Source organism: Sorex araneus, chromosome X (genome assembly GCF_027595985.1).
Source record: "Sorex araneus isolate mSorAra2 chromosome X, mSorAra2.pri, whole genome shotgun sequence".
NCBI lineage: Eukaryota > Metazoa > Chordata > Mammalia > Eulipotyphla > Soricidae > Sorex > Sorex araneus.
The window spans coordinates 251,938,496-251,959,191 of record NC_073313.1 but is presented as its reverse complement, the minus strand read 5'-3'; the positions used below and the strand labels follow the sequence as shown (position 1 = coordinate 251,959,191).

The following is a 20,696-nucleotide window of genomic DNA, read 5'->3' as shown; positions in this document are numbered from 1 at the left end:
GCCGGGCAGGGGTGGGGAAGACGGGGTGGGGGGGCAGGGGGGCGGGGAGATGGCCCTAAGGGGCTGGGGCATCTGCTCGGTGGACAGGAGGCTCAGGTTTAATCCCAGGCACCACATGGTTCTCTAAGGACCACCACGACCACCCCCCCCTCCCCAAGCACCACTAGGTATAGCCCCAAAAGCTAAAAAAAAAAGAGAGAGAAGATACTGTGTGTGGAGCAAGTTATAAGGAGGAACTGAACACAGCGATAGAGCGAGGGAAAAGCGGGGGACCAGCCTCCCACAGACCCCCACACACACCAGCACCCAGCACGGGGACGCGGCCGACTCAGGGTCTGCCCTTGGCTCTCACGCACCCAGGAGGCACCGCGCGGGCACAGGCCGCCAGTCGGCGGAGGCGAAGCAAAGGGAGGCCCCAGCGCCAGCCCCGTGGACTATTGAACGGTCAAAGTGTAGATGCATTTTTAGGGTCTGGAGAACGAAAATATCAGGACGGTGCCAAATGAAACTCGATTGACCTAATCTGCTTGTGTGGGGCGGGGAGGGAGCAACAGCACGGAGCACTCGCTCTTTCTCACGTAGGGTGCGAGGTAATGACCCTGGGCTGGCGTGGCTCCCGTGGGCTGTTCATCAAGCCGTTAAAGCAGGGCGGGCGGCCTGGAGGCGGGGGCAAGTTTCCCCCCTCCCCCGGAAGGGCACCCGGAAAGTAGTTCCTCGAGAGACACCTGCTGCTGCGTGGGAATCTCAAACACCCACGCCCTGCCCCCCCCCGCCCCCGGCAGTCACGGAGTGCAGCCCAAGTGGGCAGGAGGCACGGCAGAGCCGTCTCGGGCCAACGAGCCACCGCGTTTTAACAGTGAAACCACTTGGGTCACTGGTAGGAAGAAGAAACTGCCCCAGCAGAAGCGCCAAGGAATGGGCCGTCCCCCCGACCGAGACTCGGGGGTGTCAGAAGCCAAGTTGTTCATGGCACACAGAGACCGAAGCTGCAGCAACGGGGAAGTCCGCAGCAGGAGAATTCCAGAGAATGGCACTGCTTCCTAGGAACTGAATTGGGAGTGAGCTCGCAAGCGGGAGAGATTGCACTGCATTTGCTCTATGTCTAGACACAGAGAAAGAGAAAGAGAAAACGCACCCTTGCTTGCAGCCCCACACCACAAGGATAGGCTGCTTGTCCCATGGTGACAATGGGGGGCACTTCTCCTCGTGTCCAGAAGCCAAGAATCTGAGAATGGTGTTTAAGGGTAGATACTTCCCACCCCACCCCCTAATCTTTTTCAAAGGCCCGGAGTATGAAGTGAGAGAGGGGCGCCACAAGAGAATGCTGTGTGCTGGGCTGGAGAGACAGTTCCGAGGGTTCGGGCCCTTGCCTTGCATGCAGCTAATCCGGACTCGATCCCCTTCAAACCCCGGAGGCCCCCCCCCCAGCACTGCCCGGAGTGATCCCCAAGCCCAGAGCCGGGGGTTAGCCCTGAATGACGCCGGTGTGTCTCCCAGACCCAAGCAAATAGGAAAAGATCCCGTGTCTATACTGTTACTGGCGTCCACTCCGGGGATCCCGTGGTGTCCAGTCGATGAGGTGCCACTTCCGTCTCTCTCAAGGACAGACCAGCCTCTGGCTTCCTACAAGCCAGACCCACCTCCTGACAGGAAAGGAGGTGGCCAAACGGCCAAACCTCCCGCCCCCCTGTCCCCTGCTTTCTCTGGCGTCCCTTGCCTGATCTCTTCTGTCTCCCCTCAACTCAAGCCTTTGGTGGCTGGTCCTCGTCTGTGCTTATTGTCCTGTCTCCGTTCTTCCACCACTGACGTTTCACTTGGTGGACCCCTCCGCCTCTCAGCCCTGAGGGATAGGGGGGCAGGGAGGGGCTTCACTGCCCCCTTTTCTGCAGTGCTGGGATGGAACCTACATCTCTTGCATGCAAGGCACGTGCTCTACAAGGGGTCACATCCTGAGTGATCACCTCTGACCTGTCCGCCAGTGTCCACCAGAAGGGTTGCATGTGGGTCCCCAACTGTTTCCTGAGGTGTCCTTGGCCCTGCCTCACCCACACGGTGTAATTGCCTGCATTGTTCACTTGCAACCCTCCCTCCTCGGCGCCTCCTCTCTAGAATAAAGCTGTATTTTTTTTGGTCATTATTTTTTTGATTGCTTTTTTTGGGGGGCACAATCTGCAGTGCTCAGGACTAACTCCTGGCTCTGGGTTTAGGGATCACTCCTGGCCATGTTCAGCAATTATATGTGAGAATCAAACCCAGGTCAGCCGGGTGCAAGGCAAGTGCTGTACCCACTGTACTATCTCTGCAGCCCCAAGCAAGGTCTTTGGGGAAGGGGCTGGTTGGTTTCTGTTGTGTCAGATTCCATCCCAAGCACCTCGGACAGGGTCTGGCATTCAGTAGGGGCTGAGGAATATTTGTGGGGGGATAAATGAAAAATGTTCTCTCTCCTCTCTCTCTCTCTTTCTCATGCATATTCTCTCTCTCCTCTCTCTCATGCATTCTCTCATACATTCTCTCTCTCTTTCTCTCTCTCTCTCTCTCTCACACACACACACACATACACACACACTCACACACCACCACTAGTCTTTTCAAGTGGTTTTAGCCATAAATGACTGTAATCATGTCACAGAGGACAAATGTCATTGAGTGGAGGTGGGGTTCTGTGACCATCGCGGAATGAATTTGTCATTTTGCAGAAATGAAGAATCCAAGTTATTTAAAAGCAAGTGACTGTGCCTTCTTGTTTTCTTTGGCCACGGACCTGGCTTCCTGCGGGCGCTGCTATCTTTCCAACTGGCAAGAGAGTGTGGACGAACCAGTACGAGCCCAGAATACTGCCAGCCCGCCTGGCCCTGGCTAGAGTTGGAAGGAGTCAGTCCTCCCCTTCACCCAACTCGCAGTGCCCAAGGTGTTCCCAAGGTTTTGGGAGCACACCCAGCAGTGCTCAGGGATCACTCCTGGCTCTGGGCTCAGAGGTCACTCCTGGTGGGGCTTTCGAAGCCACTGCGATACTGGGGATCAAAGCAAAGTCAGCGCCATGCAAAGCAAATGCCTTAACCCCTCTGCTCTCTCTCCGGCTCTCCCCAAGTTTCTTCTAAACAAGTAATACCTTCCTCAGTAGAGACGCGGGTCAGACGAAAGCCTGGTAGGATGCGTATTCAAATCCACACGCAGGAGCGCGTGGATGGGCACATGTGTCTATAAATGTCTCTCAGAGTTTCCCACTATGTTTTGTTCTGACTTGAGAGAACCCTTGTCTTTATAGCTGATTGCTGCCATTTCCTGCCTTTTCCTGGTCATCAAAGCTTGCTTCTCTCTGAAGTGCCTTGTGATGCGCTTATTGTTTGGGCAAAGGTAACTGACAGTGCCATTTCTAATCAATCGCTTTCAAAGCAACACATGTTGTGTTTTGAGTGGCTCCCATTGGATCTCCCAGTGTGTCCTGAGCGGGTCCAAGCCTTGCAAGACAGCCTGTTTCCGTGTCTACGCTGAAGCCCACACTGGTGGAGCTGCTACACTTTTCTCAGAATCCACCAGAGAAGTCAGAGCGATCCCAGCCAGCGGGGAACACAGTGAGCCAACAAGAAGGTGAGGATTTGAAAGACTCCAGAAGTGGGTCTGGAAGAAGAGAATGAGCAGAGGTGCCGGAGCGACAACACAGCAGGAAGGATGCTTTCCTTGAATGCAGAAAACCCGGGTCCAATCTCCAGCATATCTCGTGATCCCTCGAGCATCGCCAGGAGTAATTCCTGAGTGCAGAGCCAGGAGTTATCCCTGAGCACTGCCGGATGTGACCCCAAAGCAGTCAAAAAAGTAAAAGAAGAAAGAAGATGACCCAGAATCACTCGCCAAGAAACAGGGTGACTATAGAGGCCTCAGGGCTTGGACACCAATTCCTACTCCCACCTGAGGTCCTCATCCAGAAATGAAGACGAGGGTGTCCGTGTTTGTGGTTTTGGTGAAGCTCACCTCACCTGAGCTCCGAGGGTTTTCCCCGTCACAGTTCCCTCTGCCTTGGCCCTTCAGTAGCTGCCTTCGGGCTTCCTGGCTCGCGCCTCTGCTTCTGCCACTCCCCTGCCTCCTTCAAAATGAATTTCCTCGAGGTCTCATCCCCAGCTGACTGCTCCCTAACTCCACTGTCTTCCAGACCAAGTTCATCTTCTGTACCCTGTTCATAAAGCATCCACTGTGCTCACTTCTCCCTGGCACACGTGACTTTACAACTGCCTTCATGTTCCGATCTTTATCGGTGGTGGGTGGGGACCACTCCAGGTGGAGTGCTTTGGTGGCGGGGAGCCATGTGGAGCTGGAGACCAAACCTGGTGCTCTCACATGCAATGTGCGTAATCCAGTGCTCTGAGCACTCTCTCCAACCTTGTGTGATAACTTCTAAGATACAACAGTACAATTGGATTTGCTTCTCTTCTTTTTCCTTGGGCGCACCAAGTATACTCAGGGGTTACTCCCGACTTTGCATTCAGGAATTATTCCCTGTCGGGATTGGGGGACCATATGGGTTGCCAGGGATCAAACCCAGGTCAGCTGCATGCCAGGCAAGCACGCTACCCACAGTGCTATTGCTCTAGTGCCATCATTCTCTATCCTTAGGCACCTTTTTGTTTTGTTTTTGTTTTAGCGGGTGCCATACCCAGCAGTACTCAGCAGTAGACGACTTCTTCCTCTGTGCTTAAGGTTCCTGTTGGTTCTCGAAGGAACCGATAGGGTAAGGATCGAGCCTGGGTCACATGCCGGGCAAGTGCTTTACCCTCCGTACTGTCTCTGGGGCCTCTTGGTGTCCTTTAGACTAGAATGCACAAGTTGAATGCTCTCTGCCATAAGGGAGAGCCTTCAAGGACCCCCACACAACATACCTCCGCCCCTTGTCAGGTGACAAGTGTCAGAGCGCTGCTTTTGCAGCCAGTGAGTCCGCTGGGGAGGAAAAAACAACACACCTACTATCTGTGCAGTCTTCTGAGAGAGGCGACACTCTTGTGACTTTATAGATGAGAACATGAAAATCCCGAGAAGTCAAGGGACTCGCCCACAGACACACAGGTAGGAGTTTCAAATGCTCTGCTCACCCACACGCTGGCCAGCTCCACGCCTGGTGCTCTCTCTCCTGAGAGAGAGACAGAGAGACAGAGAGACTGTATCTACGTACACATGCATCTATGAGTGTGCCCTGCACACACTCTAATAGTAACATTGCGTTTGACGCCCACTGTTTGATTGGTAGCTCCCCCTTGCCCTCCTGGAGAAGCAAAAGGAATCCAGTTATCCAAGGATTTGACGTCGTTCTCTTCAAAGCAGAGGTGGATGGGAGTGGGGGCGAGAGGCAGCAGAACTCTTAGAGTGATAGAAGGGAGGATTTTCCCCAAGGTGAGGGCTCCCTCGCCCTCCGGTCAGGTTCCATATGGTCATTCAGATCCCAAGTCCCGCTCCTCAGTGGGGACCAGGAGAGCCAAACTGTGTTGTGTTGGGCTGATCCCATCTCCCCCCAACGCTGAAGCCTGGGCAGCTGAGGCATGAGCAAGCTTCTGCGGCTTCCCGGGGGTGAGGAAGATAGAATAGGGGTTGAGGGGCTTGCCTTGCATCCTGCTCAAGCTGGTTTGAATCCTCAGCATCGCATATGGTCTCCTGAACCCCTCCATGGGTCATCATCCCGAGTACAGAAAACTCCTAGGAATAGACTTTGAGCATGACAGGATGTGACCCCCCAAACGAAAACCAAAACCAGAGGGTATCAGGGAGACGGATTAATGGCTAGAGAACAGGCTTGCATGCAGGAGTCTGGGTTCGATCCCCAACAATGAATGGTCTCTCAAGTACTCCCAAGGGCGACTCCCAAGCACCAAGCCAGAGAAAACTTCTGCCAGGAGTGACTCAAGCAAAAAAAAAAAAAAACACTCCCAAAATGATCAATAACTAAAGTATCTCAGGGTCAGGAATAGAGGATATAGTTCAAGTTATAGACTGATGTCCCCCAATCACTGCCAGGTGTAACCCCTATTTTTTAAATAAAGTGCTCTAGGGATAGTACCCTGGAAATCAGGATGCTTCTGATCTCTGCCCCCTCTCTCTACTTCTGAAGCAGACCAAACTGAGATTGATGTGGGGCCAGAGAGATATTACAGTAGGTAGGGCGCTTCCTTTGCATGTGAACAACCCTGGTTCGATCCCCAGCACCCCATAGGGTTCCCCAAACTCCCCCAGAAGTGATCCCTGAGCTCAGAGCCAGGACTAAGCCCTGAGCACCCCCAGGATGGCCCCCAAACAAAAGCCAACCAAAATAAGTTTATCTAGAAATGATTTTAAAGGAAATTCTGATAGTTTTATTTATCTTGGGGTTTTTTTTGGGGGGAGGGTCATACTTGATGGTACTCAGGGGCTCCTCCTAGCTCTCTATAGGCACCATGAAGATCAAACCTAGGACTCATGTATGCAAAGCAAATTCTAAGCTTACTGAGCCAATTTTCCAGACCTTCAAATTTCAATCTTAAGACACCATTATCTTGTGAGAAAACAGTATCATTTTGGAGTTTTAAAAAAAGTCTGGGATTGGAGAGAAAGTACAGGTCCTAAAGGACCTAGGGCAGGGCTATCCTGGTCCCATCCTTGGTACCCTGTATGGTCCCTGATCTCCACCAGGAGTGATCCCTAAAAAACAAGAAAAAACATTTTGTGTGAGTTTCAGATTTTTGTTTTTGTTTTTGCCACTTCTGGAAGTACTCAAGGGCTACTCTGAACTCAGTGCTCAAAGGTTGATCCTGATGCTACTCTGGGAACCATGTGGTGCTGAGAATTGAACCCAGGCCTCCCCCATCAAGCACACATGCCCTTTGAGCCATCTCTCCGGCTCTGGGTTCAAAACTTGATTGTTGAGACCGCAGGCAGTTGATTTCTGTTCTTGAAGTTTCAAGTCATTGCTTTGTGATCAGAAAAGAATAGTTGCCAGGCAGCCAGGCTTATTGTAAGGGTTGTGTGAAGTGCTTCAAGCACTTGGCCCAAGAGAAGACTTGGGACATGTGACCCCACACCCATCTGTTTCTTTGGCACTCACCCTGCCTGCACCAGCTCCTGAGAGGGCCAGGCTGACATCTCCACCCAGAGGAGTCTCATCCGGACATCACGCTCTACAGAAATACCCCAGGATCACTGGCACTGATCAGATCTTTCCCTGAGAGCGGGATTCAGATAAGAATCATGACTCAGATACGTATCATGGATAAGAACCATGGTTTAAGGGGTTGGAACGATAGTACAGTGGTTCACTTGCCTTGCGTGCAGGTGACCTGGGTTCAATCCTGGGCATCCCTGAGCTCTCCAGGAGTAATTCCTGAGTGAAGAACCAGGAATCACCCCTGAGTATTGTTGGGTGTGGCCCAAAGCAAACAAAAGATGATTTAAGAGCAAAGAAGTAAGGGGAAATATGACCATGAGGATGAATGGTTCTACTTTAGAGCCCCCCGAAGCAAATTTCAAGAAACTCTCCTCCACTTGGAGAATAGATTGGCACTGAATTTGACAGCTCTTCAAGACCAGTTCCAGGAGAGATAGTACAGCGGGTAGGGCTTTGCCTTACATGTGGCCGACCTGGGATCAGTCCCCAGCATCCCATATGGTCCCCCAAGCACCACCAGGAGTAATTCCTGAGTGCAGAGGCAGGAGTAACCCCTGAGCATCGCTGGGTGTGACCCAAAAGAAAAAAAGTTTTGCAGATAAAAGGTCTTCATAGCAAAGGCCAGTGGGGAAAAAGAAGGAAAAGTTTTGGAATTTCTTCAAAGAAATGGTGGGGGGGAAGGAAAGAAAGATTGGAATTGGTGGGGGGATTGTTTAGGGACAAACCCAATGGTGTTTAGCGTTTACTCCCAGCTCTGTGCTCAGGCATCACTCCTGGAGGTGCTTTGAGGACCATGTGTGGTGCTAGAGATTGCACCAGGGTACATGCAAAGCAAGCACTTTAACCCCTGAATGAGCTCTCCAGCCTCAGAAAGACGAAATTGAAGGCGAAACTTCTCTTAGCAGATAGTACGGGGTATATTCCACAGGGCGACGGTGAAAATCAGTTTCGAAGAAACCAGAAAGACCCTGTTTGACTTGCAAGAAGTGGTGGCCTGGCTGACTTGTCTGCACCCCGAAATCTGAGCAGTTGAGGGAAGGGTGAGGAAGGTTGCAGGGGTTCTTTGGGACTCCGGGAAACACAAGCTAAAGCTCATACAAGCTCTTAAGCAGAGGCAGCGATTGTTTAGGACAGGGGCACTGTGATGTGAATGTGGCATGTGGTTGGGAGGAGTGGGGGGGGGTGTGCAGGGAGGACACGTGGGTCAAGGGGCGTGAAGGGGTAAATGATGCCATGCTACTGGTGGCCTGCCCACCTCACTCTCCTTTTCTGCAACACAAAGTGCTCGCATGAAACTCTTTTTCACGTCCTTTCCAGTGCTGACTCTGTGTCTGCAGGGACAATGTGACTGCATCCATGAATAGCTACCTCAGTCCCACACCCAGGGGTGAGTGGCACAGCAGGGGGGAGGGGAAACAATGCCTCTCCAGAGGTGGGGGAGGCGGGGAGGGAGCCACTCACCTCTCTCGACTTCCAAGTCTTTATTTGTAGAATGGGAATAATAGTTGGTCTAGTTCAATGCAAAGAGAATTCTTAATATGATCCTATCTAATAGCTTCCAGATATCAGACGCAGAAACAGCAATAAAACAATGCCTATTGTGTCCCCATTCCTGGACGGAGCGTGTGTGAGTTTTTGTGCACCCCCCCCCCCCCCCCGCTTCCATTTCTCACCTTTCATTTCTCACTCTACAGAGTTTGTCCTCTGAGGGGACAGACATACTTGCCCCTTGGCGGGTTCATAGAATCACTCAGATTCATCCTGGGTGTCATTTTAAGAAATATCCACACCCCACACTTAGGTCTCTGCATCTCTGCGCTTTTTAATGGGTAAAGCGAAACAGTTCTGTGTAGGGGTGGGGTGGGGGAAGCTTGCAGTAAAGGAGTGTTTCTCTTTTGCTTATTCATTTATTGGGGTCGGAGGCAAAGCCAGAGGTGCTTGACTCCTGGCCCTGCACCCAGGGATTACTCCTGTGGATTCTGGGGCACCCTATGGGGTGCCTGGGATGGAGCATCCTTGCCGCTGCGCGCCCGCTCTCTCGGGTACCGGGGTCTGACGGGCCCTCTGTCACGCGCACCCAGCAGGGGCTCTCCAGGTAGCTGTGGATGTCACCGTTTGGACCTGGTGTATCTTTCCGCATCTTCATCTTGCTCATTTGAGCCAAGTTTCCTCTTCAAACACATCCCCCAGCCCCCCTCCTCCACCCCGTTCCACTCTTGGGAACCGGGCGGCGGTGGGACGTGCATGCGGTCGATACAGAATGCAACGCCAGCCAGCCCCGAGGGCGCGTCTCTGGGGCCAGGGTGGGGCCCCAGGTCGGGAGCGGTCGCCCGTCTTTCCTTCCCCGCAGGGGACGCCGTAGGCGGCGATGCGGTCCCGTCACTGCCCCCGCCCCTCGCGTCCGGCCGCGCCGTGGGTTGCGGTCTCTGTGGGGGCGGCAGCTCCTGTCCCGGAGGTTTGCGCCTGGCCGGGCACCCCGGAGCCGCGGGGAACTCAGAAGGCGAGGCCCCGGCGGGGTGGGGCGCGTCCAGGCGGGGAGGGCCATCGCAGGCAGCGCTGGGGGCGCCGAGGGCAGCGGGCGGGCGGGCGGGCGGGCGGCGGAGCGAGCGGGGCGAGGGCTGGCCGGGGCCGGGGCCGCCCGCCCGAGGGGGAGGAGGCAGGGCTGCCCTTGCTGCAGGTTCGCTGGGAGCACGCAGGGAGGCAGGGACATGGGTAGGGTGCGGTCTGCGCGGGGCCGGAGCCCGGATCTCTTCCATTTCCCCTCTCACTCGGCCCCGGGCTGCGCCGCAGACGGCAGCAGCTCCCGCTCCGCCCGAGCCGCCCTGACCGCCGGGCCGGGGCGCTAACCGCGGGGCCCGCCAGCCCCGCCGGCCCGGCCAGCCCAGCCCAGCCCGGCGGCCCGCAGCCCCGCCGCCCGCCGCCCCCCGCCGCCGCCGCGTTGCCAAAACAAACGGGCCGGCCTATTTATTGGCGGCCGGCGAGCCGGGCCGCTCAGAGTCGAGGCTCCGAGGGGGACCGCGCGCCGCCACCAGCCGGGGCCCCGCGCCCCCCCACCCCGCCCCGCCCCGCACCTGAGTCCCGCCGGCCGCGTGCGGCGCCGCACCGCCCATGGCGCCCCCACCTGGAGCCCCCCGGAGCCACCCGGACGCCTGAGCCCCCGCCGCGCTCCCGTCGGCTCGCCCCGCTAGCGGCTCGCCAGGCGCCCTCGCCCGCCTCCCCCCACCCCGGGCTCCCCGGCCATGTCTCCCGCCCGGCTCCGGCCCCGGCTGCGCCTCTGCCCGCTGCTGCTGCCGCCGCTGCTGCTGCTGCTGCTGGTGCTGCTGCTGGTGCCCGCGGCGCGGGGTTGCGGGCCGGGCCGGGTGGTGGGCAGCCGGCGGCGGCCGCCGCGCAAGCTCGTGCCCCTCGCCTATAAGCAGTTCAGCCCCAACGTGCCCGAGAAGACCCTGGGCGCCAGCGGGCGCTATGAAGGCAAGATCGCGCGCAGCTCGGAGCGCTTCAAGGAGCTCACCCCCAACTACAACCCCGACATCATCTTCAAGGACGAGGAGAACACCGGCGCCGACCGCCTCATGACCCAGGTGAGCGCGACCCGCCCTCGCCGAGCGCCGCCGTCCAAACACCGCCACCTGCCCGCTCCTACCCGCCCCCCTGGCACCTTTTGCTCCACCGGCTGGCACGCCCCCCTTGGCACCTGCCCCTCTCGCCAAGTCCGGCTGCCTCCTGCTGCACCTGGGGGCCGCGCCGGAGGGTCGGCAGCCATCCCTGCCCCCACCTCCCTGGCCAGTCCCGCCGAGGGTATGAGAAGAGCCCCCCGTCCCCGCCTGGCTGCGAAACCCCGCAGCCTCCGCGAGGGTTGTCGCCAGCGGACCCCTCAGCGCCCCTCAGGGCAGAAACGGCACCCGGAGGTACCTGGACTCCTCTGCCCCCTGAGCCCCCCGAGAGCCGCGCTGTCCCTCCCCGTCTATCCACCCGCGCCACTGCTGCCCCTTTTCATTCCGACGCCGCTCTGCCCGGGTCCCCCGCGGCCAAGAAGAGAAGCGCCCGGCGCGGAGGCGTCTTTCCTGCCTGAGCACGCTCAGGGAGCGGCGTCCGGCTGGGGTCTGGGCTTAGGGACCGGCGGGGACGGTTAAGCCGAGAGGCCGAGGTGGGAAAGGGAACTTGGAGGGGGAGCCCACGTGCCTGTCCCCCCGCAAACGAGCTGCGCAACTGCGGTTAAAGAGTGTAGTGGCGCGCGACCTTTTGGTCTCTACGATGGAAGTTGGGGTGTCCCTGGGATTGGCGGAGGGAATGGGGAGGGTCGGAAGAGAGGGCCGAGGATGCCGGAGCGCGGCGGGGCAAGCTGGGAGAGGCGGGGAGGACAGCGCTCACGCGCCTCTCTGTGCGCGCTGAGAGCCGGGCGCTCTACTCAGAGCGCGGGGCTGCAACTTTCATCCCCACAGCGTGGTGGCGAGCCCGCAGACCTACGCCCCCTTCTCCTTCCCAGGGATCTGCCCTCGGCCCTCCCCGCAGGCAGGCAGCCCGCTGTCTAGGTGCTTTCGGAAGAGCAGTTTAGATCACTCACGGCCCTCAGCTTGCGCCCTGGCGCCGGGGCTGGCTGGCCAGTGTCGGGGCGAAGGTTGGCTGGTGGCCGGGCCGGGCCGGGCGCCGAGGAATGCAGATAAGGATCCGGGCCACGGGCTGGGAAATCATTGACAGTAGCGCCCCGGCCCCGGACCCGAGGGGGTGGGGTAGGGGGAGAGGGGCGGGAAACAGGGGCCTGCGGGGCGGCCATAGGCGAGGGTCTAGAAGCACAGCGGCCAAGAGCACGTGGAACTCCCTCCGTGGGCGGTGAACACCCACCCCCACCCTCCCCACACCCGCCAGGCCTCTGGGTCTGGGAGGATCTGGGCCTTGGATTTGGCTGCTGGGACACGGAGTCCAAGGGTCTGTGGGGCCCCAGGCTTTGCCGGTTGAGGGGGTAGGATGAGACTTGGATTGCCAACACTTGGCAGCGCCTGGATGCTCAGACTCCTCCCGCCTCTCCACCCCCACCCCCACCCCCAGCCATCTGCAGGGTCCCTTGGGTTCTAGGCATGCGGGTAGCCAGCACGCCGCGATCATCTCTCTGGTCCTTCGCCGGGGCTTCGCGTTCTTCCTCTGTGAGGTGGAGCGTGAAGTCAGCGCGCTGGGATCAGAGGCGCCGTTTGCTCGCGGCCCTTCCCGGGTATGAGCAGCGTGGCGGTACCGAGGGCTCGGGACTCAGAGAGGATTCTGTTTGGCATCAGCAACCGCGCGCGTGCGCGCGCGTGCGCCCCGTGTCTCAGGAGACGCTCCGCTTTGCACCCTGCCAGGTTAGGCGCCAGCCTTGCCTCTAGCTTCAGGGCTAGGCATCCCTGCATCCCCGGGGCGCGCGGGCTGACCGGAGAGCCTAACAAGTTCGAGGAGAAAGGCTGAGTGGCGCACAAGAGATCCTGGAAGGGCTGAGATTCACCCACCCATTCCCGCCGCCCTTTCACGCTGCGGGGGCGTCGCGCACCTGCCGCGCCTCGCAGACCCAAGGCCTGGAGCCTCAGCCCTGGGGCTACGGTGACATCTACTGGCCACGTCGGGCCTTGCACGCCTAGCAGGCCAGCCGCAGGCGGTGGACCCCGCTTACCACCTCCACCCTAGAGGCAGGGGTTGGTCCCTGCTGCCCGCTCCAGGGTGCCTCGAGGAGAGCGGGTCTAGATGCTGAAAAGGTGCAGCCGGGCGGTTGGGCCGAGCGCGCGGCGAGGGCAGGAAGCGCTTGCTAAAGACGGGCGATTCGAGGGCGCCCACCGGATTCGCCGCGCCCCAGGTGTGGTCCGGTTCTCTCTCCGGGGCGGCGGGTGTGTGTGCACGCTCGGGCGGGTGCGCTGGGAGAGTCCGCGGCCAGGCTGCACCTCCGCCGGCCCCGCGCAGCCCGGGCCTCGCTCTAACCCGGCGCGCTTCCCGCCGCAGCGCTGCAAGGACCGCCTGAACTCGCTGGCCATCTCGGTGATGAACCAGTGGCCCGGCGTGAAGCTGCGGGTGACCGAGGGCTGGGACGAGGACGGTCACCACTCGGAGGAGTCGCTGCACTACGAGGGCCGCGCGGTAGACATCACCACGTCGGACCGCGACCGCAATAAGTACGGACTGCTGGCGCGCCTGGCGGTGGAGGCCGGCTTCGACTGGGTCTATTACGAGTCCAAAGCCCACGTGCATTGCTCCGTCAAGTCCGGTGAGCCGCTGCCCGGGGGCTGGGCCCGGGGCCGGGGCCGCAGGGCGTGGGCAGGCACTGCAGGACCAGCGGGGGCCAAGAAGAAGAGGCCGGCCAGGGGATGGAGGCGGGGACCCTGGGCCAGAGGACATCGGCGGCGGCGCTCCCAGCTGCTGCTCGTCACCGCCTGCCCCTCCTTATGCCGGGTAGTGCCCCTTCCCACCCCCGCGGGAACCTAGGGAGACAGGGCCGTCCTGGCGGCCCACCGTCCAGAGCCGGCGGCAGGATGCTCTGGAGCTGGACAGACGGAGGCAGCCGGGCAGACAGACACCTGTCCCTCCACCCGCCCTCAGGGTCCAGAACAGCACAGAGGCGGGGTGGAGCCAGCACGAGGGACCCCAAGTCCGGGCCGCAGAGGTTCAGATGTCCCCCACCGGCCTGCAGGTCAGGCCCATGAATGCTGGAAGTACCCACTCTTCCCAGGGGGCACAGGCTCTCCCCCCACCCCAGTGCCCCAGTGCTGGATATTTTGGGGGTCAAGTCAGCCGTGGGGGCCAGGATAAACCAAATGGACTCAATAAAGTGGATTTTCCCAGAATGACCGCCTTGTTGATCAGAATTGGCAGGTACAGGGGGGTCTTCATCCCCGTCCTCACATCTCAGCATTGCCCCTCCCCACCACCCACACACTGAACCCCAACACGGACGCCTCAGCCATTTCTGCTGTGACAGCCTGTCCAGCCCCGTGGGCAATGGGCTCAGCCCTCCGCCAAGGCTGAGCGGGGGCATCTGAGCAGTGGCACTCACTGACCCCGCACACACAGGCCGACCACCGCCCCCTTCTCCGGATGCCCCACCCCACCCAGTACCCAGGGGTGATCCCACGGCTACCCTGTTCCTCCACATTTCCCACATGCCAATAATGTCCACTTCCAGCCACACACGACCTTCCCCTGCAGGCTCTGGCTCAAAGGGGGCACACTCCAGGACCCCCCTCCTCCCAACACGGTTCTCTGCCCCACTCTGGGTCCACCCCACGTGGGACCAATACATGAACAGCCCCTGCACCAGGTCCTGGCCTGACCCTTCCCTACGAGGCCCCCTCTTTCCACAGGAAGTGACTCTTGCGTTTCCATATACAGACCCCACCGTAGCTGTGACACAGACCCGGGGTGTCTAGATTAAAGGCAGTGCTAGTACTGTGGGAACCTCTGAACACTTGGTTGTGTTTTTTTCCCCCCCTTTTGTGGTGATGATGGCGGGGGGGATAATGTCAAGTCCAAGATCCTGGATGAGCTTAAAGATTTAGCTTGGGGGATGCCGGGCCCAGGGTGACCACCAACACCCACTTCTCCGAGCCCTTCTCAGCAAGGTCCGGGTGAGAGCAGACGAAGTCTCTGCCCCCTCTCCGGGACTTCGGACGCCCTTTCCCTCCCCGGCTGGGACTGGCAGCCACACTGTGTTCTCTGGGGCGGAGGGTCAGACTGGGGAAGACGGGGCCGATGGATGGTGGGGTGGGGTGAGGTGGGCTTCCGGGAAGCAAGTTGGGGGGGCGCTGCAGAGGGGGGCTTCAGGAGCCGGACGGGGATCGCTGGCCGCAGGCATAACACCGCCGTGTCCCTTCTTCCCACAGAGCATTCCGCGGCCGCCAAGACGGGCGGCTGCTTCCCCGCGGGCGCGCAGGTGCGGCTGGAGAGCGGGCAGCGCGTGGCCCTGTCGGCGGTGAGGCCCGGAGACCGCGTGCTGGCCATGGGGGAGGACGGGAACCCCACCTTCAGCGACGTGCTCATCTTCCTGGACCGGGAGCCGGCCCAGCCCAGGGCCTTCCAGGTCATCGAGACCCAGGACCCCCCGCGCCGCTTGGCGCTCACGCCCGCCCACCTGCTCTTCACTGCCGACAACCACACGGAGCCCGCGGCCCACTTCCAGGCCACCTTCGCCAGCCAGGTGCAGCCGGGCCAGTACGTGCTGGTGGCCGGGGTGCCAGGCCTCCAGCCGGCACGAGTAGCCGCCGTCTCCACCCACGTGGCCCTGGGGGCCTACGCCCCACTCACCAGGCACGGGACGCTGGTGGTGGAGGACGTGGTGGCCTCCTGCTTCGCGGCGGTGGCCGACCACCGCCTGGCCCAGCTGGCCTTCTGGCCCCTGCGGCTGCTGCCTAACTTGGTGTGGGGCAGCTGGACCCCGGGGGAAGGCGTTCACTGGTACCCCCAGCTGCTCTACCGCCTGGGACGCCTGTTGTTGGAGGACAGCAGCTTCCACGCCCTGGGCATGGCCGGGCCGGGCAGCTGAACAGGGTGGGGGTCCCTCCACTGCACTCCTGGAACCGACCCAGCGGGCTGGCCTCGGCCTCCCCGCCAGAGGGCGCTGATCCCGGAAGGGACCCGAGCGGATTCACTGGCCGCCACCGTCGCCTCCACCCCAGAGCTCCACGGTTGAGACTTGACCAGGCCCCATGCCAGTGTCCCCCATCGGCCTCCTGGTGTGGCGAAGGACCCAGGAGGTGAGCCTGAGAGGGGGCTCGCTCCTGGCCCAGACACATGGAGGCTGGCCCGGCCGGCCTGACCCAGCCAGCGCACGCCCAGACTCTTCAGCCCCCCACCCCCCCACCGGGCCACCTTCTGGGGAAGGATCCAGCCCGTGTCTCGGCGCCCCTGTAGGTGGGCTCGCACCTCCTCGGTTGATGCTGCTAGATTCCCTGGGGGCCAGCAGGGAGCTGGCCGGACTCACGCTGTCCCGGACTGAGAAAGCCTCACAGCGGGACGCAGTCCTGCCGGCTGGGAGGTGGGGGGGGGGGTGTCTCCTCCCCCTGCCACCCGGAACGCATCCGGGCACGGCTGCTTCGGTTTCCGTGGCCAGAGGCCCGTGTTCTAGCCAATGTGATCGTTGTGGCCGGGGTCAGGACCAGGCCGGATGGCCATTCCCACCCCTGCCCAGGGTCAGCGCCCCTTTCTGCTGAATCATGACCCCAGCCCCCTCCTCCAGGCAATTACCCCCACCTTATTTATTGGCTCGGAGAGGGGGAACCTCTGAGAGAATTTCGGGGGACGTTTTGGTCTTTTCTTCCTTTTGTAATAAAAAATTATTTAAGTTGTTAGAGCCCGGGAATCTTGGATCAATGCACTGACTACGTGTGTGTGTGTGTGTGTGTGTGTGTGTGTGTGTGTGTGTCCATGGCTCACCTCCTCCCTGCTCTCGGTTCACCTTTTCTCACTAGGCAAAGCTTTTGCACACCGCCCCCTCCTACACACACATTTGCCTAAACCCAGGATCAGAGAATAGCCCCCACTTTCCTCAGCCAGAACCACAGGCCTGTGAAGGAGGTGGGACACCTTCCCTCGCCCGCCCACCCCCGACCCTGTCTGTCTCGAAGTCTCTGACTCCGGTCTCTGCAGACAGGGGCTTGATAAGCAGAGATCCCATTTGCCTTCTGGCTCTTTCTGACCTCCTGGGAAAGTTAGAGGCCACTAGCCTAATTCTCTAATCTCAGGATTGTCCGGAGAGCTTCCTCCTTTGCTTTTTCACTTCTTTTGGGGGGATGAGGTGGGGAGAAGTGGGGATCAGGGGTGGGCCGTACCCAGTGGTGCTAAGAGTTTTAGTTCTGTGCTCAGGGAACACTCCTGGCAACAGCACTCAGGGGAATATACACAGTGCTGGGGACTAGACCCGGGGTGGCCACATGCAAGACAAGGGCCTTGCCCACTGTTACCAATAGCCCTGTCTTCATTTAATTAAAAAAAATAGAAAACTTCCCACAACCACCACCGTGTAAGCTTAACAGCTTAACCATTGGCTAGCTTTATAGACTTTTTTTTTTTTTTTTTTGCTTTTTGGATCTCACCCGGCAATGCACAGGGGTCACTCCTGGCTCTGCACTCAGGAATTACTCCTGGCGGTGCTTGGGGGACCATATGGGATGCTGGGAATCGAACCTGGGTCGGCCGCGTGCAAGGCAAACGCCCTACCTGCTGTGCTATGCTCCAGCCTCAGCTTTATAGACTCTTGATTAAATCTTGGAAGATTTAATCAACTAGCTGTAAAACTTCACAGACACAAGGGTCCTCTGCCCCCAGCTAAAGACTCTGGGGTGCCCTCGTGAAGGGGAAAGGCTGGGTGCTCACCCAGCGGAAGCACTGGAGCCACACACACACCCCATAGATGCCACCATGCCAGTGACCCGAGTCTACTGTCTCATGACAAACCTCTGCAGAGATGCCAAACTGCCGAAAATTCCAGGCACACTGGTCTTCAGGCTGAGCAAGAACTCTGGAGTCTTCTTGGAGTAGGGGAGGGAAGACCCCACCCCCGTACTTCCAGAAGCCCCGGAAACTGCGCCCATAACCCCACAACCACTGCCATGTACACGCAAGGCCCCATTAAATATTCTGGAGTTCCTAAGGGTGCAGCTACATTTGTGACTGCACGACAGCTCCACATTTCACAGTCCCAACATCCCGGCAGTAGCACAGCAAATTAGATGGGAAAGTTACAGAGACGTCAACTAAGCTCAGTGAAAACATTAACACAAAAGGCTGCACTAGCAGCAAACGCTTAGTAAACCTTCAGACAAGGACTAAAGGACCCCATGGTTGGATATAATAATTTTCACAAATTTTCTTTTACTGAAGTTTTTTTTAATTATTCCATTAGCTATTTACTTGTAACAAGCCATATAAAATAAATTATGTGTGCCTGCTCAGGAGACTGGCGTGGGGGGGAGGGTTAAGAAAATGGGGACGAAAGTGGAGGGAAGGTGACAGTGGCAGTGGGGTTGGGGTTGGAATATTAAATGCTTGTAACAAGTGCATCATGGACAACTTTGTAAACCACGGTGTTTAAATAAAGGGGGGGGCGGAGCGATAGCACAGCGGGTAGGGCGTTTGCCTTGCACACGACCTGGGTTCGATCCCCGGCATCCCATATGGTCCCCCAAGCACCGCCAGGTGCAATTCCTGAGTGCAAAGCCAGGAGTAACCCCTGTGCATCGCTGGGTGTGACCCAAAAAGCAAAATAAATAAATAAATAAATAAAGGGGGGGAATCACATTACTTTAGGGGGGCCTCCCAAGCAGTGTTCTGGGTGCCACCCTGGGATAAACTTGGGCATCTGGCCCAGATGGCATCATGTTTGGACCAAGGATGCCAGGCTGCATAGGCCCTGCAGTGTCGAGGGCCACCAGAGCCACACCCAAAGGAATCCAGGGCCCAGGAGGTGCCAAGGATTGAACCTGGACCCTTGTGCATAGAAGGCGTTTGCCCCGGCCGCTGAACTAGCTTCCTGGATCCCTGGACTGCTTGTTTAAAAATGATTCCCTGCCCGGCTGGAGCAATAGCACAGCGGGTAGGGCGTTTGCCTTGCACACGGCCGACCCGGGTTCGATTCCCAGCATCCCATATGGTCCCCTGAGCACGGCCAGGAGTAATTCCTGAGTGCAGAGCCAGGAGTAACCCCCATGCATCGCCAGGAGTGACCCAAAAAGAAAAAAAAATGATTCCCTGCCCTACTTCCAGGAGTCCGTCTCGGGTGCTGTGTGAAGTCCATGAACAGAGTTTGGCGAATCCCCAAGAGGTGACTGCCATGACCCCCCACTTTGAGAAACATTGTTTAGTCTGGAGCGAGCCGGGTCCAGTGCCAGTGCAAGACAGCCCTTTCGCCATCTCTGTTTGCTCTCTCTATCAGGGCAGGCTTTCTTGTTCCTACCACGGGTAGCTGCGCCCCAGGTCCAGGGCATGGTAGCACAAGCTCACGAATAGTTAAAAGCCTGAGGCCAGAGCAATAGTACAGCGGGGAAGGCGCTTGCCTTGCACAAGGCTGACCTGGGGAGAATCCCTGGCACCCCCTGTGGCCCCCTGATCACTGGCAGGAGTGATCCCTGAGTCGAGAGCCAGGAGCAAGCCCTGAACAGCAAGCTGGGTGTGGTCCCCAGACCAACCAACCAACAAAAAAGGAGTGTGAGCCCATCAAAATGGGCTGGTGGGTATTTCCAGCAGGGAAACTGGTTCTGCACCCGCACACTTGCAGAGCCCCAGTTAAACCCACCCCTGCCCAGGTTCCCTGACAGAGAGAGGCCACCAGGGATGAGGGGCCCACTGGTGCCTTCTCTGCCCCTGCTCTGCCAAGGAAAACTCCAGGGGAAAAAAACACTTCATCTCCTGGGGACGGTGGTGTCTGGTGGGAAAGTGGCTCCACAGGTGGTCATGCCTCTTGAACGATGGCTCCCGGGGCCTGGCTCTGTGTGCTTGACATGTGACACCCATGTGTCCCCATAACAAGCCTGTGTGCACTCTCCTCTCCTCTTAATTTGGGGGCCACCCCCAGCAACACTCAGGGGATAGTCCTGGCTCTGCCAGAATTACTCCTGGCAGTGCTCAGGGGACCAAAGGGGATGCCGGAGATCAAAGCCCTCCTCGCTATGCAATTACTCCGGCCCCTCCCCTCTCCTCTTGTCACTTTGCAGATGAGAAGCCAGTGGTGGACTGGAGCCAGAGCACAGCAGGAGGGCACTGACTGGCAAGGGCCTGGCCTGAGTCCAGTCCCTGAAGCCCTACATGTGGTCCACCAAGAGTGATCCCTGAGCACAGACCAGGAGTAAGTTCTGAGCACTGCCAAGTGTGCCTTCCTCCCTAGCGAGAGAGAGAGAGAGAGAGAGAGAGAGAGAGAGAGAGAGACAGACAGACAGACAGACAGACAGAGACAGAGAGAAGAGAGAGAGGAGAGAGAGGGAGGGAGACAGAGAGAGAGGGAAAGAGAGGGGGAGGAAGAGAAAGGGGGAGGAAGGGAGGGGGTGAAGACAGTCGTCTCGGAGTCTACAACAAGGAACAGATGCAAGACTCGCGAGTGGACTTGGCTCTCCGGCGTCCGGTGCTGAACGTTCTGGGGCTTCTCCCCTCCCCTTGAGCCACTAGATCCTCTCCCTGAGATGCTGTCTATAGGCGGAGCCTGGACATGGCTCTGTGGGAGGCCTCTAGAAGCCCCCCACCCCCTGTCTCTGGGGACACTCATTGTTCATTGTCCGTGAACTCAGTTACAGGGAGAAAGCTGAGGCTAAGGGCAAGACACCTTAGAACATTCATTCGCACATTCTCTCCCGGGCAGAAATTCTACCTAGGGCATGGGGGGAGGCACAGTGAGGGAGGCTTTCAGGATGGGAAGCCCCCCACCTCTTTTACTGGCACATTCTGTCCTGTAGTCACAGAGCCAATGGCTGTCACCATGTTCTCTCATTCTAGATGGGCCTGGAGCGCCCATTCATTTTACTTAAAAAAAAAAAAAAGTGGGCCCGGAGTGATAGTATAGTGGGTAGGGAGTTTGCCTTGCATGTGGTTGACCTGGGTTCGATCCCCGGCATCCCATATGGTCCCCCGAGCACCGCCAGGA

General features: G+C 58.6%; 1 protein-coding gene across 1 annotated transcript; it reads left to right on the top strand.

Moving 5' to 3' along the window:
* The first annotated feature begins 10,344 nt into the window (after positions 1 to 10,344).
* Positions 10,345 to 16,418, top strand: IHH (Indian hedgehog signaling molecule). The gene is made up of 3 exons (XM_004617137.2): positions 10,345 to 10,698; positions 13,079 to 13,340; positions 14,953 to 16,418. The coding sequence occupies exons 1-3, from the start codon at positions 10,360 to 10,362 to the stop codon at positions 15,609 to 15,611; spliced, it is 1,260 nt and encodes a 419-aa protein (XP_004617194.2). The 5' UTR covers positions 10,345 to 10,359; the 3' UTR covers positions 15,612 to 16,418.
* Positions 16,419 to 20,696: the final 4,278 nt, after the last annotated feature.